Source organism: Pecten maximus, chromosome 6 (genome assembly GCF_902652985.1).
Source record: "Pecten maximus chromosome 6, xPecMax1.1, whole genome shotgun sequence".
In the NCBI taxonomy this organism is placed as follows: Eukaryota; Metazoa; Mollusca; class Bivalvia; order Pectinida; family Pectinidae; genus Pecten; species Pecten maximus.
In genome coordinates, this window is record NC_047020.1 from 15,955,924 (window position 1) to 15,973,954 (window position 18,031).

General features: G+C 32.5%; 1 protein-coding gene across 2 annotated transcripts in view; it reads left to right on the forward strand.

The window, feature by feature from the left end:
- Positions 1-10,279: 10,279 nt before the first annotated feature.
- The window catches only part of LOC117329097 (paired mesoderm homeobox protein 2B-like), a 46,550-nt gene continuing 38,798 nt past the window's right edge, over positions 10,280-18,031 (forward strand). Inside the window, exons 1-2 of one of the 2 annotated variants that reach the window (XM_033886824.1) lie at positions 10,280-10,785; positions 12,364-12,408. In XM_033886824.1, coding sequence (XP_033742715.1) covers positions 10,536-10,785; positions 12,364-12,408 — 295 coding nt within the window. In that variant the 5' untranslated portion in view covers positions 10,280-10,535. The remainder of the gene's footprint in view (positions 10,786-12,363; positions 12,409-18,031) is intronic. The other variant, XM_033886825.1, reaches the window with a different exon arrangement.

Below are 18,031 nucleotides of genomic sequence, written 5' to 3' on the forward strand. Positions count from 1 at the left end.
TTCGTACTGGACTTAGGATTATTTGAGTTGTGAATCGAGTTTTCACGTGATTTGGGCATGACATCAGTTTTTTTTTCAATGAGATATTTGATTGCCAATTAAAGAAGACTTGATCAATTACTTAGGCTGATTGCTCATAATTGCATAATAGAATTGCATTCATACCAGCATAACTGCCGTATAGATATCTCTACAAACAAAGTTAAGTTAAAACTTGTTTATTGAATTGCCAAACATCTTAATAAATCAGAAGCATTATTTTAAAGCACCTTATATTAATTGAAATTTCCACACGGGCTTGCGAGTCTTCCGTATGAATCGGGGGGTTTTCTGCTCAGGGAAGAAACCGTAGCTTGCTGTATGCCATGAATCTTCTGGATCCCCTGCTTGTCTTATCTCTTGTCGTGTAAGTGTTATAGGACGTAGAAGTCGAACAAAGAAAACAGTTTCTGTCAATCAAACAGCGAACCATTGCGAATTTGGACAGTTATTTTCAATCTCTATCCAGAAACACCTCGAATGCTCAAATGGTATTGTCCATGTTTTATTCTTTTGAAAAAAAAAATCTTTTCGGGTTTTAAAATTGATAAGCATCTTTTATATACAGCTACGTTAGGGATATAAAAGGAATGTTTACAATGTGTAAGAAAGCATTTGTAAAATAAAAAACCCAATAGACAATAAAAAGCTCAGAATATCTCTAACCTTAAGTGCTAGTAAGTTGAACTATTTTTGAGTTGTGAATGAATGTATGGCTCGGATATTTCTGTTTTTCCGGATAATTTTTTTTCCAATCCGTGTTTTAGGTATTTACGTAGTGTTAGGGAGGCAAAACTAAAAAGGTGTAAATGTGGAAGTCCTCATAAATAGCTATCGCCAAGGAAAGTTTCAAAGATAGTAAAAATGGTAATAAACGGTCGTAAAGAGAAGTGACGGGCGTATTTTATCACCTCCATACAACATATATGTATTCAATGAGTAATGCTAAAACAACCCCTTTTCATACCGATAACCTGTGGATGGGAGCCCGTACTACTAAGTATAACTACTACTGCGAGGTTGACGAGTCACCAGAGAACCCGACCGATATACACGAGGACATCAGGTATGTCGGCCACACTCGCTATAAAGGTCTTTATATAAATGAGAAAAAAATCGACAGAGAACAAAGCAGATATCGTAGACACTTTTCTTTGATAACTCTTTTACAAAACGTATTTTTCACATAATTTTTCCATTGACTCTAAACGTTACGCGCGATGTTGATGACACAGCTTCAAAATACGTACACCGCCATGTATATATATAATGTTATGTTATTAGGTTTTCGGAGTTGCATAGTGTATCATATATCAGAGAAAAGGGTTTTTTATATATATTTTCTATCGATGCTTAATATGAAGAGTATATTACAATAAGATACACTTTTAATGACCATAATAGCCTCGACAATATTAAATTAGTAACGTTTACGAGGACGACCATTACAAAGAAACCCCATGAAATCCTGACAAGAGTACGCAAAAATTAAAGAACAGTGGTTAAAGAGGCAGACATATTGTCACAATGAGTATCAAGGATTACAATGACTTTGATGTTTGGTGAAGTTCCGCTATAATCAGGGTGAAACCATTACAGAGCAGCAGCGGTCTTTGAATATGTCGGGTTGCTCTGAAGAAACGGAGATTTCTGAGAAATCTAAAGGAATGGACCGGAGCATGAATTTATCAAATTTTAATACCGCTTTCCTCGAAAATATCGCAAATAAATCATTCTGAAATCATAAAAAGTGTTAAATGGCGACAAGAAAATTTGTGCTATCGGATTAAAACTTCGAATCAAAATATAGCAATCTGTAGCGTTTTAGCCCAGAAAGGTTAAATAATAAATCATATACTGTATATCCTTGCGTTCATTCTGTTATCTACACATCCATACCCACACCTTCATTCTGTAATCTACACATCCATACCCACACCTTCATTCTGTAATCTACACATCCATACCCACACCTTCATTCTGTAATCTACACATCCATACCCACACCTTCATTCTGTTATCTACACATCCATACCCACACCTTCATTCTGTAATCTACACATCCATACCCACACCTTCATTCTGTAATCTACACATCCATACCCACACCTTCATTCTGTAATCTACACATCCATACCCACACCTTCATTCTTTTATCTACACATCCATACCCACACCTTCATTCTTTTATCTACACATCCATACCCACACCTTCATTCTGTAATCTACACATCCATACCCACACCTTCATTCTGTAATCTACACATCCATACCCACACCTTCATTCTGTTATCTACACATCCATACTCACACCTTCATTCTGTAATCTACACATATATACCACTGTCTTTATTCTGTTACCTATCCATAACCACTGTTATCTACACATCCATATGTACACCTTCGTTCCCTTATATACCTAGCCATAAGCTTTTTTTTAATTTTTTTTTTTGTAAATTTCTATCAATCCCTTTATTTTGTAATTGACATATTCATACCATATTAGTTATAAATAAAAAGGAGTGGATTTGTTTCTTTCCAATATCCGATTGATTGTTTCCCTCACAACGCTTGTTTGGAATGAAATCGCCGAATTCGTTGCTGCGGGTGGTATTTAGAAAATCAGTCGTTTTCTGCAGACGAGATAACGCTATACCAATAAGTAATTAGATTAATTTAGCATGTGTTTGCTATTACAATGTCTTTATAAAAAGTTCCAGGAAAGATACATGAAAAAAAAAAAATCTAATACCACAAGGTACTTGAAGATTTTGACACTGACCCTGAGTCATCAGTCTTGACAATGTCATTTCTCTTCTATGCCAAATGGTCCTACCAATGTCTTACATATGTATTTCAACCTTATATTATTTTCTTGTCATCATTGTTGATAACAAAACCTTACTTGATGTTCTCTTCCCAAATACCGGTATTTTGTTATGGTTATTGAAAGTAAACGTCATTGCCTGCTTCCGCCACTCGTTCTGAAGATGGTGACTCTTTTGCAGTTTCTCAGATTACAGGTAACTAAATACCATACATTGTCAGATGCATCCTTCAGTTAACAAAAAGACGTCATGCGACCTTGTTTTTGTAGTAGGTAACAAGTTTGTATCGAACACCTGTTCCATCGTCCTGTGTCTTATCCTTCTTTCGGCAATCGTGATTTCTACTTGTAGCGTTAATATATATGTTGAACAAGGTCCTCAGCATCCAGTGTCTTGGATTGCATGTTATGCTGACCTTGCGCTTGCGTTCGTCCTGTTGCGAATTGTAGAAGGTTTTATAATGGCGACGGTCAGTGATTTTCACATGGTGTTTGCCATTCGCTTGGCTTTTGGATTTTAATGCATATTGTAAGTAAAGAACATGCCATCTCCAACTGTTTTAACACTTTCTGCTGGGATATTTTCCGGCTTCCAATATTTCAGCAACTTAACAGCTTCTCTGTATCATCTTTGGCTCTTACGTTTTGCAGGTTGGATCAATATTCCACCATCTTCTTTAAAAGGCTTTTGTTTTACCTTTGCCCAGTTGTGTTGTGAGTGTTTTCTTTTGTTCTTTCACATACTTTCTTCAAATCTGCTTTGCCCCTTTTCACGACTGTCCTATCCCAATTTACAAATTTAGTTTTTTCCTTTTTCTTTAATTTCTTTCCTTTGTTGCACATACCAATACTAATTATGTGCCCAATGGTTGTTTTATGATCGATGTTTAGTTGTGTTTGTCACTATGGTTGTGTTAAAGGTGCTTAAAAGCTCAGGAAGACATAGTAGTCAACATTGAGAAAAACGTTCTTCCTATCGCTGCTTCAAAGGTCGGCTTTACCTTCGAATCCTGCAGCCTTTTAGGTTCAAACTTTTAGAGCAAAAGCTAGAGGGAAGAATTTCGTATGAGTGCCAATTCTTTCTTTTACTAAATACTCATTTTGGTCATTTAAATGGAGGCGCGATGGGTATCGGAATTTGATAGGAAACAGGAGTACCCGCAGAAAACCAACGTAATTGAGCAGGTAACAAATGTGATATCCTTTATATCAACCGACTACGTAAGACAAGTGATTTAACAGTGAATAGTCACGACGATCTGGGTCACAGCTGAGCAGGTAGCATGAAACAATGAATGTCACGTTGGGAGGAATCCGGAGGCTTGGTTATACCTGTGGCAATAATAATACATTCAACCCTGTCTATAAAGGTATCTCTCAAAGGATTTTACAGGCAGACAGTTTGTATATAGAGGTTGATATACGATGAATACGTTACGTTGTGATCCAGAACAATTGTATAAAAACGTGACTGTTTAACGGAGAGGTAGTCTTTGGACCTTGAGTAGATCTTAATACCGGCTGTAAAAATTAGGGACGAAGTTTTGGAAAATCCCATCAACCCAAAAAGACACAGGACTTGGTATACACTATGTGTACGAACTGAGCCGAATCTATCAATGTAACGTTGAGACATATTTACCTCAAGTACATTTGGTATCATCAACAACATAAAAAGGATCAAATTGGCGACGTTCGATTCGGAATTTTGTAAGAAAAAGATCTGGTTCTAGTTTACAGTACACGTATAATGTTGTATAATAAGCTTACTTTAACAACGAAGAAAATTCTATAATATATTTAGATAATAAAAATAACAGGAAAAACATACATTGTTTCCGATTTTCGAATATTTCTGCAAGTGTTCCTGCATTGATTTGATTTCGTGTTTCGGTTAAATTTAGATATTTTATTTAATTACGAACCCTTTGTTGATATCTTATTATTTACCACTGGGAGCAGAACATTTCTATCTTGAGAACATAATCTAAAGCTGTTACATTTTTCAGGCAAACATTTCACTACATTTCTGTTAGTCAGATTGCGTTTGTTTATAACAAAGTAGTTATTTGCAAGTGTGAAAATACGTGGTTTTATTCTTGCGTTTGTTTTTGTTCGGTATTAATATTAAGATTACCAGATTATTAGTCTGCTAAAGTTGTTAGCGGTCATCAAATGAAACAGATCAACAACATTTGATATACTATTTGAATCGACTTCTGTTACTTCAGAACAGAATTGTGTTCTGAAAATATGATAAATTATAGAATATTCATTATTTTCTTTAGGTTGTCAGGTTCATTCTAACTCGTGAAATGAATACCGCTTTGCATATTTTACGCATACTTTGTGCATGTTGAACAAATGAATTGATTTAAAGACATCGAAGGAATGTAACGGGAATTAATCATAAAAAGAAAAAATGGATTTCTTTGATATAGAGAATCGAAGTGATTTACATTACACAGAACTTCACAGCTTAAGCTTTCCTATTTTTCTTAATGTCCAGGTCTTGTTATATTTGTAAATGCTTGGACAAGACATGGTAATCTTTGTGATGATATGGACGGGAAATACGTTATCATTGTCCCGTATAGGTAACATCGTCATACTCTATTGTTTTATAACCAAATACCCATAGATTACAGAACATACAATACAAACAAAAACACGATAGTGTATTAATGCAATGCTTTTTTTAAACGATAAACCAAGACAAGAAATAAGCAAAAGTGGGTTGTTAGTAGGCTGCCTCTCACGCGAGGTCTAATCATATTCATATAAGTTAATACGATGAAAAGCGTTGATTTTATCATGATTTTATCATGATCGTTATCGCCGATCAAACACATTGTATATTTATATCATTGCTATGTGTACATATTTTGTTTAATTGTAATTTTTAATTCTGTAGTAGATAACATCACGGATGTTAAATAATGTAAAAAAATGATAATACGTTAACGAATATTTCCCAATGTGATAAGTAACATCCCTTAAAACGGTCCAAAGGATACCACGACCAGAAATATAAAGTTATCTGCTGATATTCAATTTAAATTATAATTAAAATAGACGTTAAACCTGACCAAGCGCAAACTCTATATAGGTATGCTTATATCAAGTTACTTGCTAAACAAAAGACTCTACTTTCATTTAATTGACAATTAAGCCAGTAGCTAAGGGAGGCGTGCACTGTACATCAATGTTGAAATGTATTTATTGTTTTTATTTCTATTCCTATTTTGTGTTTGAACATTTATAATCAGCAGAACAACATTAACTAATCTCATATTTTAATTTCATTTGTTTTTAAAAATATGCATAATTATTACATATAAAGTACACAATGATTCTCTGCTCTACCGATACTTAAAGTGGAGTTACGAAGGAGAACAGGTGCTGATATAACAAAACAACATAAATTAGACTATCCATGTTTCCAACAAACATGATAACAGTATTACCTGACATTTTACGTGGACAAATCGCATTGACTAAGCGGGAATTGAAACACCTTCATTTGTTTCCATTACAATGTAATTGCGATCTCTACAAGCTAATTCATTTGTTCGTGTTGTTCTTGTCTGCAATAGCTAGCGTCATCGTCCAATTTTATCCCGCGAGCAGGCAGGGCGATTCCAGGCCCTGCTACTTATATTGAATGAACTCCTTACCATGAACAATCCGCTTGTCATCTATTGTACTAATATACAACATCTTACACAGTGAAACATGCTGTTGTTCTATCATCCAGTTCAATCCTGATTTAGTCTCCTTTAAGACTGAGTGATGTCTCGTACAGGTTTAAACATATTTACTCACAACATATATTTCAATTATTTAACAACTCAACGCACGTGTATATCAACAGAACAATCTGTTTGAAGAAAAATGAAAAATGTTATGAATTTTCTGAATTTATTTTAAATATTAATACGATTACATTTGTAACACAAACTGAAATGCTACCCGGAATCTGTTGTGATATAAGAGCAAAATTGAAAGGAGAACATATATTCTGAAATAAATGATAATGCTTATTATTACATTTACTTTTTTAAATGAGAAATGCCACAACGTTACAAAATAAAGGAAACATTTGATTGAATAATTTATAGGGGAATGAAGATACAAGGGATGCTGACGAGAACAGACGGCGAGCGGGATACATGGAGTGATTGAGACCTGACAAGGTTTCATCGGTCAATCCATAAACTATACCTAAAACATGAATTTATTCTGTTTTCATTATTCATCATTTTATGATACTTTTCCTTGAAATACTGTATGTCAAAACGAAAAAAAAAGATCGAATAAAACTTTATGGATTTAAAATATAAATAACTAGGGTTCTTTCACAACAGAAAATACTTTGGGCTTGAGGAGCCGTCAATGGGCGATATCCTCAAAGGGGATGAGTCTGAAAAGTTCCGACAATGTTTTTCTGAGACCAACCGTTCTACCCAGTCGCACTGAGAAATAACATCTACGATTGATCTAAAACGACTATCTGACACATGTAACATTTAATCCATAATTTGATATTCTTTTCTTACTACCGAAACGTATCCCCATAATCATATGCATAGACTCTTAATGTAGAAAACTGAGGTAAATTCTGTAAGATATGATTCGTATATATTTCAAACTGATATGATTTAACAGCTATTCATGTTATTTTACTGCCTGAGGTTGGTAGACGGATGTACAGAATCTAACTATTTAGTATATTAACAAAAGTTGGTAATTAACTGTTAGTCAGTACTGTGTACATTTACTTGTTCACGAATAATTAGGCTTATGTTGTAAGATTTCAAACTGAAAAAAAAATCATATATTTGATATGCGCGTTTAGTATGATAAAATCAAATAATGATTAAAATTGCAAACTTATTGCTACATATAAATCTAATTTCTGTTTATATCTTGTGATTGACAACATCTTATTTCTTTTGATTTGTAATAATGCCAACATTTTGAGGTATACTACGATACAATATCAGTATCGTCACGAACCATCCCATCATGTGTTGGATACATGTATACATTAGTTCCCCCAGAATCAAATGCCACAGAGTTAAGAATGATAGCGTTAGCAGTTAATATATCAACTTAATATCAATACCATATTAATGAGTATCCTCGCGTAGGTTTATAAAATGACAATAAACGTGTCATTCTAGCGTAATTTAAGTACATGTTTAGTATCAATATTGTGTTATTTGTGCTATTGCCCCAAAAGATGAGATAATAATAATATTGAAAAAATGAATTATGTACAGATCTTTCAACCGGATATACGTTTCAATGTGATTGAAATGTCCAGAACTTACAAATATATACGTTCTATCATTTAAATTTAACCAGTAATTGATTTATGATCGACATATTTAAAATCAATTTCTGTTAGCAGTACTAGTCGGTCAGAGATAAAGGAACGTTACGTCTAGCCAATCGTGTAACAATACAAATTCAGTCATGTGACAAATCATAATTGCTTGGATAAACTGTACACTTGACATTTACAACGTTACCAATAATATGTTATCGCTACACATTTTCCGGAATAAAATATAGTCGACGTTATTTTGTCAACGACAAAAGAAATGTTAAATATTATTAGTAAACACATTAGTTCTTTTTTCAATTAATAATATATTATATAACTTACATGATATGATTTTATTTTATTACACTGCATACTATTGTAGTTTAGTGAAAATAGCTAAATGATCGATGCTATTATAAAATGACTTTTTATCTACATCTTCTTGTATATAGTATATAGGTTGAAGGTGACAGAATGCAAGTAATGTATATAAAAACAGTAATTGGTCATGTAGTAATTACGACAGTGCAGACAAGTAAATTGTCGAATTTTCGAAGCAATCTTCTCCTTTATCAAGATACAAGTAAATTACAAACGATGACATATAACGAGGAGTATATATATATATGACACGTTATCCTTGGAAAAAGCAATCTGGTACCAAAATCACTCCACATAAAGCATTCGTTATTGGTTATATATTATAAAACATGCAATAATACTATTATAGTTATATATCATATAACATATAAAACATAATATTATAGTTATATATTATATAACGTTAAAACATAATATTACAATTATATATCATATAAAACATGATATTATTGTTATATATCATATCACGTTAAAACATGATATTACAGTTATATATTATATAACATATAAAACATGATGTTAGAGTTATACATTATGTTACACATAAAACATTATATTACTGCTGTCAGTAATTGTTAATTGATCATCCTCAAAAAGAAGATAGGAAAACGGAATTGTTAATATATCCATAATATTGGTAAAATAAATAAGAAATATATAAAATAACCCGACACACACTTTATTCCTAAATAGTATCGCTGTGGTTTAAACAATATCCTAACTATCAACAAGAGAGGTTCGAATGACTGAACTGTGCTGTTAGACAATTTCAATTTTCATGTATTTTTTTCAGGCTAGGTTATGTTCTTGAGGCTGTTAAGGTTGATAACACCTCTAATGTTTCAAATTTATTTGATTTAGCCCCTTTTTCAAGGAACAGATCACGTCTACTTTCATTTAATTGTCTTCCGAGGCAGTCTATTAGGGTATGTATTTTAAATAGATTTTTTTAGTTTTAATTAAAGTTAAATGCCGAAAAATTTAATTTCCCAAGGTCAAAATTTTGAAATTAGATAAGTGAATCTGAGTGTAGTTGCAATGTTAATTTAGTCTCGGATCCATTCCGTACTAAAATCAAGTACTGAATAAATGGGAATAAAACACGGGCAATAAAATTGTAGAAATGTCTAGAGAATAGGCCAATATCCTAGTAATCTGGTGATTTTATTGCTCCAAATCTGTATCAATTAGTTCATTTTTCTAAAGAGCAATCCCTGTTGTAGGATCGACAAAAAGTAGCGTTTGAAAACTGCCGAACCAAGGAACTGTTCGTTGTAATCATTCAGATTCCATTTAGCAATTACATATACATAACATGTCCCCAGGATAGCGTTAGTTACTATCGGGACACTGGTCCAAACGCTGGTAGACCCTACTACAGTGTTTAATTGGCCAAAAGATTAACAAAGGATAACGATGGGTTCAATTCCCAATCACGTCCCTCGTCGATTGGAAGCTTAAACAAGTCATCATGGCATAGAGGGCGATAGCGTAGCGCTGTAACGGAGGAACTAGGATCGTTATTATATTTAAATATCGATCGTAGCAGAGCTTCACCGCCTCTCCGATCGAATGCTCCAATGAAATTCGAGTAACCGGAGGAGTATATGATATGGATGCCGTATTATAATTTAATCAGGCTCTCGATAAATAAATGTCCCAGGAGCTTGGTAAATTTCTCACTTTGTAAACTTCATCAATACTCATTTATACTAATCAAAATATAGCTACCGGGACAAGAGTAATTTGTTAAAACATAAGTTCGGTCTTGTATACCTTATATGTCTCGGGTTTAGCAGAGCGAACATTTAACTGGTTTGGGCATTGACCACAGCGTGAAAGTATAAGTATACGAGTCGATACGTGGAAAAACACAGCTTCTTTGACCCACACCGCCGATTTGGCAACACGAGAACACACCATCTGTAGGAACAGTCCGTCGCCACTCTCAACACTATGGAGTACTCATATCTGGGACAAAACAGTTTCGACACCAATTGCGGTATACCCGGAATGGAAAATCCTCTTGCCAGCTGTAATATACCATGTACATACGGAGATACCAACCCCTTTGGCCAAATGGCTGCCCAGGGGTACCGATACAATGGGGTGCGAACCTTCCCCCCAAATCCTGCTATTACCTCCGCTAGTTGTAGCATGGTACCTCGCCCCCGAGACCACTCTCAGCCTCCGGTTTTCCCGACTGGTAAGTAAAGTGGATTTTACAGTTTATATTGCACAGCCATTGTTGAGTGAAATAAGATTTGGGGCAAGAAAATTGTTTTACGTTCGTCTAACTGTGTTAGCGGCGTCTACTTAGCGGTGCTGATTGGAAGCAAATTGGATTACTTAATGTGGAAATACACATTTTACATAATTTTCACTCTAGCTGAAAATTTTCTATTTATTTACGAGGTAAAATTGATATAAACAGCAAAAATTGTTGGAAATTAAATAAGGAGACAGTTCTTTTCACTACAGATTTGTGTGGACTGAATTAGCTCCGTTAAACCGCAAGCCGACAGATAATAAGACTACGGTCGCTGGCAATAGCAAGAAAATATAATTTGGTTGGTTTCAGCATCATTTTTGCATTCATAATCACGTTTGTGGATTTAGATTTTATTGAAAATATTAAATAACCTTTCCTGGCTCATCTTCGTCAAAAGTAATTTGTATGCTTTATTGAATCTTCGGTGGGCGAGCCGGGGATGGATACGTTCAGAAAAGTGTCATTTTCGATTTGTTCCCCCATAGACGATTATTTCGATCCGTATATATGACAAGAACATTAAGAAGCATTTTTTCTTCGTTTTTTTTTGTATCGAATTTCTCATGGTATATAGTAATGATACGAGTAGTTTTATGCTTAGAGTTTCAAGTCTTATCATCACTGGAGGCGGATAGAATTGGTTTTATTGGATAAAATATTATTACGGCTAGGGAATTGTTTTCAGCTGAATACGCTTTCGTGTTATTGATAAATAGCATTGACAACTGTAGACGTTTAAAATAATTGATTTCCTATTAATACACATGTATGAAACTTTATATTAAATCTAACTTATCCCACTAACTAAGAAATGTAGCAGTCACCATGCTTTTCGGAAGAGCATTGGAAATACGTAACACAGTAATGCTTCTGTCATTTATAAATATATATATTATCTTGACATTTAAAATTAGATTTGCTGAAGTCATTTTGTGTATCAAAATAATTGTAATATTTTGTGTTTAAATCACTTCAATTATGCTCAGTTAACCTAACGATCTTGCTATTGATTTTTTACTTTTAATTGCATTACTTTGTTGTAAATATTGATTTTTGATTAAGTAAACTCACATAGGGAAACGCTGTATTTTTACATTAGAGTTAAAAGAAAAACATGTGAGCTTCTTACATTTCTAAAAGAATATCAAGGTTTTTTGTTAGTTATTCTCCAATCTGGAAATAATCTATTTCCACCTTTTTTTTTGTTTTACTTCGATATTCGCTGTGATCGGATATCGCAATTTCCAAAACAATAATTCTTTTCTTTTCTTTTCACATAAGAGAAGAACAAAAATATAATTTATATTTTGGCATATTATACAGTGATTTAAGTTATTACTAATTTTCTGTCATTCCTTATATAAGTGGAATGTTTATAGTTAAATATAATACAACAATTAGTAAGTCGGTGACATTACTTTTGATGTCCATGTACTCTCCAGTTAAGACAAATTAGATAATAACGTGTGTTAATATTGTAGACTTAACCTTTTGTTTACCTGTGTTTTGTAGTGTACCGAAGAATGCATGAAAACCAGCATAGAGAGACATACAACGGTACTCATTTCTGTTTACTTATTCTTTCGTAAACAAAATTACATTATACTTTTCGCTTTGTGTTTATTCAAATATTATAAAGATTTAAAATAATTGTTATATACGTAGTCATCTACAAATTAATAATGTATGTATTATCATTTAATTAAAGAAACCAAACCATCCGTATTGCAAAGGAAGTAATCACACGAATATTTAATTTCTAACTACTTGTTTATGTATTTATAATAAAATGTATAGACAAGGCTATCTACAAATAAGTGTCAATTGTGAATTGCAAAGCAAATCTATCTAGGGAATATTTCAAAAAATTAATCGATCTAAAGCGAGACTCTATATCAAATCATTAAATATTCTTTTATCAAAGGCTGATGACTGATACTGGTAAGGCAAATAAAATGGCTGTTTCTGTAATATGATTTTGAACAGTTTGATATTCTACTTAAGTATAAAGCTCTTTTATCATTTTATTTATTAAGATTTAGAATATTACGAGTTATTGATTATAATATTACTGATACTCTAGTTAAAGTTATTGCTGATGATAATGTGAAATGATTTTGAACTTGTATAGATGCAACGAAAGAACCGTAAAACGAAAATGATGTTGAAAAAGTAACACAAACAGACAGTATTATTAAAAATCTAATCAAGTAAAATGCCTGCACCTTGGTTTAGTAACTATGCTATTCCTAAAATAATTGGAAAATATAAAGAACTTTGCTAAATGTTTAATTAAATGAGACCCCTAGTTTCTCCCCTATCATTAAAGCCTTACAAACGACTGTCACTAAGAGAATTTGTGAACAGCTTTTGAAATCGATTGAAGAGGAAATTTTGTAAGCCCGGCTCACTGTAATTATTTTTACAAAGAGATAATGGCCATATTTTATAACGCGTGTTGTAACATCAGTAAAATGCTATTACATAAATATTTAACTGGTTAGATAATCCCCATGAAATAGGTCAAAGGGATGCCCAAAAGACACACAAAATATTTATGGTAAACTATAAATTATAAACTCATACCTGTACTGTAAAAAGTATATCTTATTATAATGTGTCACAATACAGCAATAATGTAAAATAAATAAATAAATGAATAAAAGAAAAAAATACAACTACGTTTCTAAATGTTTAACAAATATTATAATGAAATTGAATTAAGTTTGAAATTATATATCTTCATTATCAGAAATACCTTTTACTTACTTCAAAGGACTTTTAATTGATAGCACACTGCAATTCACAAATTTAAGTTCTTAAAATTCCGCATGATAGTTGAGATTAATGTATCAGAAATATAAAATAAAGATGTAATTATCGTGGAATAAATGTAATTACAAAAAGTTGATACATGTATGAAATTGTGTTTAGGATCGGAAAATATAGGCATATTCTAATTCGTATAAAACAACTAACTGTTTATAGTCCACGACAGGATTAAATATATAGGTGACTACTCCGTCATCATTCAACATTAATGTTGAATAATTCTCTATGGAAATTTCTGTCCAAATATGACAAATAATATTTCAACATCAGAAAATGGATTAATTTTGAAAGCAAACATGCCGCAACATTTCCGATTACAGATTTCATAAACAGAAATAGAAACACAATTTTTTTTGACCAATTTCATTTTATTAATCTAAATATATATAAGTTCGACATTTTGATTTCAAAAGATATACTATATATAAACCCAGTATCATTAGAGGGTTTGGTATCAAATAAAAAAAAATAGGTCGGGTTCTTAAATCATATTATATATATCTATTATCTATAAAAATGAATATAAATGATAGAAAGTTATTGTCTTAGTAGGTTGCTGATACAAAATCTATTTCTTGAAAGTAGGTAGAGAATTAAGGATTTAAAAAGATGCGCGCTGAAGTTTTAGATAATTGTATTCGACGATTGGCGCTTTACATCCGGAATCCTTTCGTGGATTGTTCCCCTAGTGTTAAAAAAAGTTGTTATGTAAACTGGATAAGGCAGAGTAAAAATTTTAACACGTGAGTGTGCCTTGGTGTGGCGTTTATGGTTTAAGTATATATTGTTTTCTATAACATTGAGACGGTAGCATGTTAATGTGACGAAGTGCGCTGTTGATTCACAAGATTCACAGCCATTGTCGTGCTGAGATTTACCCGACCTATCAGGAGAGTTATATAATCCTATTACTGTATGTAGCATATGTTTCTCCATCCCATTGTTCTCAAAATGAAAAACAAAACACTTGCACAATCTATTTCTAGATTAAAAAATATCGCACACAGAACCCTGCGTTTGTTACTAAGGTAACATTCCAGGTTTTCAAAACAATATTATTTTAAAGATAAAGTGAAATAGATTGTGAATGAAATCGAAATTTTAAGTATTAATGAAAACAGCATTTACAAAAATATGATTACACAACAATGGCATATTAACAGGAAATTTTCTGTCTTAAAGCTGTTTTTGTTTTTCTATCCGTAATATGTACAACTGGTTCTTTCGTAGATTTCTCTTGTATCTACTAATATGTAACTACTTATTTATTTAACTAGTGTGAAAAACTCATTATTACAGAATGAATATGTAATATTCAATAGTCAAATATCCTAAGGAATGCATACAAAAAGTCATTATAATAGATACACTGGCTATAGTGTTCTTTCGCTACTTTAAAAAAAATGTTATGCATATATGTAAATGTACATAGACTTGATTATATTTTTGTATTCAGGTTGTTGTTAGCAAACTGTTGCCAGTAGGTCGTTGGTGATAGAATATCCATGCTAGTAGGTGGTTTTGAGAAGAGAGTGTGATTTTGATCCATTAACATCAGAAAGCAATACACTTAAAATAAAAGAAATACTGTTTTCCAAACGTCACGTTTTCTCGTAATTACTTTTCTGATTTAAAACCTATGGTAATCTACGTTTATTTTAATGTCTTTCAGTTTCAACACATAGACAGTGTGCATACCTATTTAATATATTTGAATAAGGTCCCTTGTCAGGTTAAATTCATAGAAATGCAGCGGCAAAGCATTTCTTCATCAAGTTCGTTTCACTCGATCGCGTGTGTGTGTTTACTTTTAACTCTTGTGTGCTGCTCCATCTCCCACGATACGCTTTTATGTCGCAAAAGCTTACAAAATCTTCGAATCGAAAAGATTTATTTTTTAAATAATAATTACGGATATTTTACTGAAATTCTAGTCAAACTTTAACACTCCTCACAGTATATACAAAAGTGATTCAAAATATTCTTGCTTAGCTAAGACCAGAAAAAATATAATACTAAAAATAGCTTAAAATATATTTAGTATAAACAGGACGAGCCGTATGTTGACGATTTATTTGCACAAGGATGTTATATATTGTATTTTTTCGCTTACTATTCCAACATGCTGTCGGCTTTTATTCCTGCATTGTGCTGAAGTTCATTTCTCTAACGTATAATGTAAATTGATACTGTAACATAATGGCGCTTTATAGAGGTGTAAAGGACTTCGTTTACGCTGGCATTGGGGAAAGAAAGGTTTAATTACGAGTCTTTAATCCGGTATGTCTTATCATACAAAGCAGTGCTTGCTCGTAGTTTGAGTAAAATGTCCTTGGAAGTGGAAGGTGGCCTTCGCAATACTTCAGAGACAACAGTGGCCTTAAATTACGACTTTTGTTAGGTTTTTTGTAATGTATTTAAGACATTACCTGTTTTATGGTACCTTACACCTCCTCGTCTTTAGTTTTACCTACCTACATTAAACTAATTGAGAATTTAGTAGGATTTCAATATGTAAATCTAGTCACGGGAACTAATCATTATTTTTCATGAATCAAGTCCAATTTCTCTGTCTACTTGACGCAATTTTATGTGCATTTGAACGTTATTCTGTGAGTTGTGCGACTACCCTGATATTACTATTTGTATCAGGAGTTTCACGAAGTTATTTATGATATCTGTGTTTTATAAACATAATAAAAAGGAAAAAATTAATAAAATTTAAGTTTCGACTTATCTTAATATATTTTTATGGCTACATTTTTCTTCGCATCCAGACCCCTACAAGGACCAACAAGAGTGATAAATATAAATTGAAAGAATTTGTTTAAATCACTTGGATAGTATTAATAACATGAAATTAAATTTATTAAGATGCCAGCGCATACCCTTCTACATATTCTACATATCTATTTAGTATACTGCTAGCATTTTATAGTTATGTAATATATAAATTAATATATTTATCGATCAGTATTCCGATAATTTTAATGATATGAAATATTTTAGATATTCCACAGATTTCTTTTTGAATATATTCACCGTAGACCATAAAGAACACAAAAAACATGTGTTTTGTGATCAACAAATAAATACACAACCGACTAGGCAGGTCTCTAGTTATGAGGCTAACAGGCAAATAGACCAGTAATGCAAAAATTAAGTTACATTGTTACAAGCTGTTCATTTCCTGGTAAATTTATTAGGAGTGTTCACCTTTTAATTTACTTAGGAAATGTATTACATTAGGACTGTAGAAACACGGAAATATGTACGGTATATTGCAGGGCGCCAGGTCAGACTAGTAAAATACATATACATTATTTTGCTACGCGTTTAATTTTCCCGGAGTACACATCTTCCTATCCCGAGTGCCATGAGGTTTCGGAATATTTCTTTTTTGCCTCTAATGTCTTACTTTCTCACGTAATGGTTGTTGTGCTTTCGTGTTGTATATTGCGAGATGAATGCGGATTTCCCACAGAGATACATCCTCAGAGACTCTCACTACCTATGTCTCTTTAATCGACTATTATCGACCTTTAATCTGGATCAAGCTAACGGTACAAGAAGACAATATCATAATTAGATCATTGTGATATCAGTATATCATACAGATTTGATAAATTGAATATAATTCCCCTCGCGACAGATCAGGATATATATATCTATATAGACAGATAAATGGCTAGCTTTATATATATATATATGTTTATAAGGAAACCTAATGATGTTTAATCAAAGAATTCAAAGACTTATTGATCAAATTGTCTGCCTTTCTCCTAGCGATTTCATGTGGTTGTTGTTACTACAATTACATTGAAATGATTTTGATCATGCCATCGTTTTCTTTTCTATACAAATAATTACCATATCCAGATTTTTCTCCGCTTAATCTTTTGCTCTCTCAATGCTTTTTATCTAACGCACAGCCTTTCAAACATTGTGAGACTTTATTTTATTTCATTATTTATACCAATTATTATGTCCTAATTATAAGAAGAATACATATGCTTATCATCATCTTTGTCATAAATGTACCGAAGATTAGGGTATTCTGATGTCTGATTTCAAGTTATTTCAGAGGAACGTATACACGGTAGGGATATTGTATATACAACACAAATTCAGAGCAGAGTTGCAAAATATGATGATTATTTTTTAATTCGTGTATGTCCCTGTTTCAGTATGAAGGGAACGGGAGAATGGCTGAAAAAAATGATAACGGCCGAAATTCATTTCATAGTATTTAATCATTAACGGTCCATTCCTCTTGAAATAGTTGTTTTCAAGATAAGAATCAAAAGTGCCAAGTGATAATAATGTTACAATATCTTTCCAAAACGTA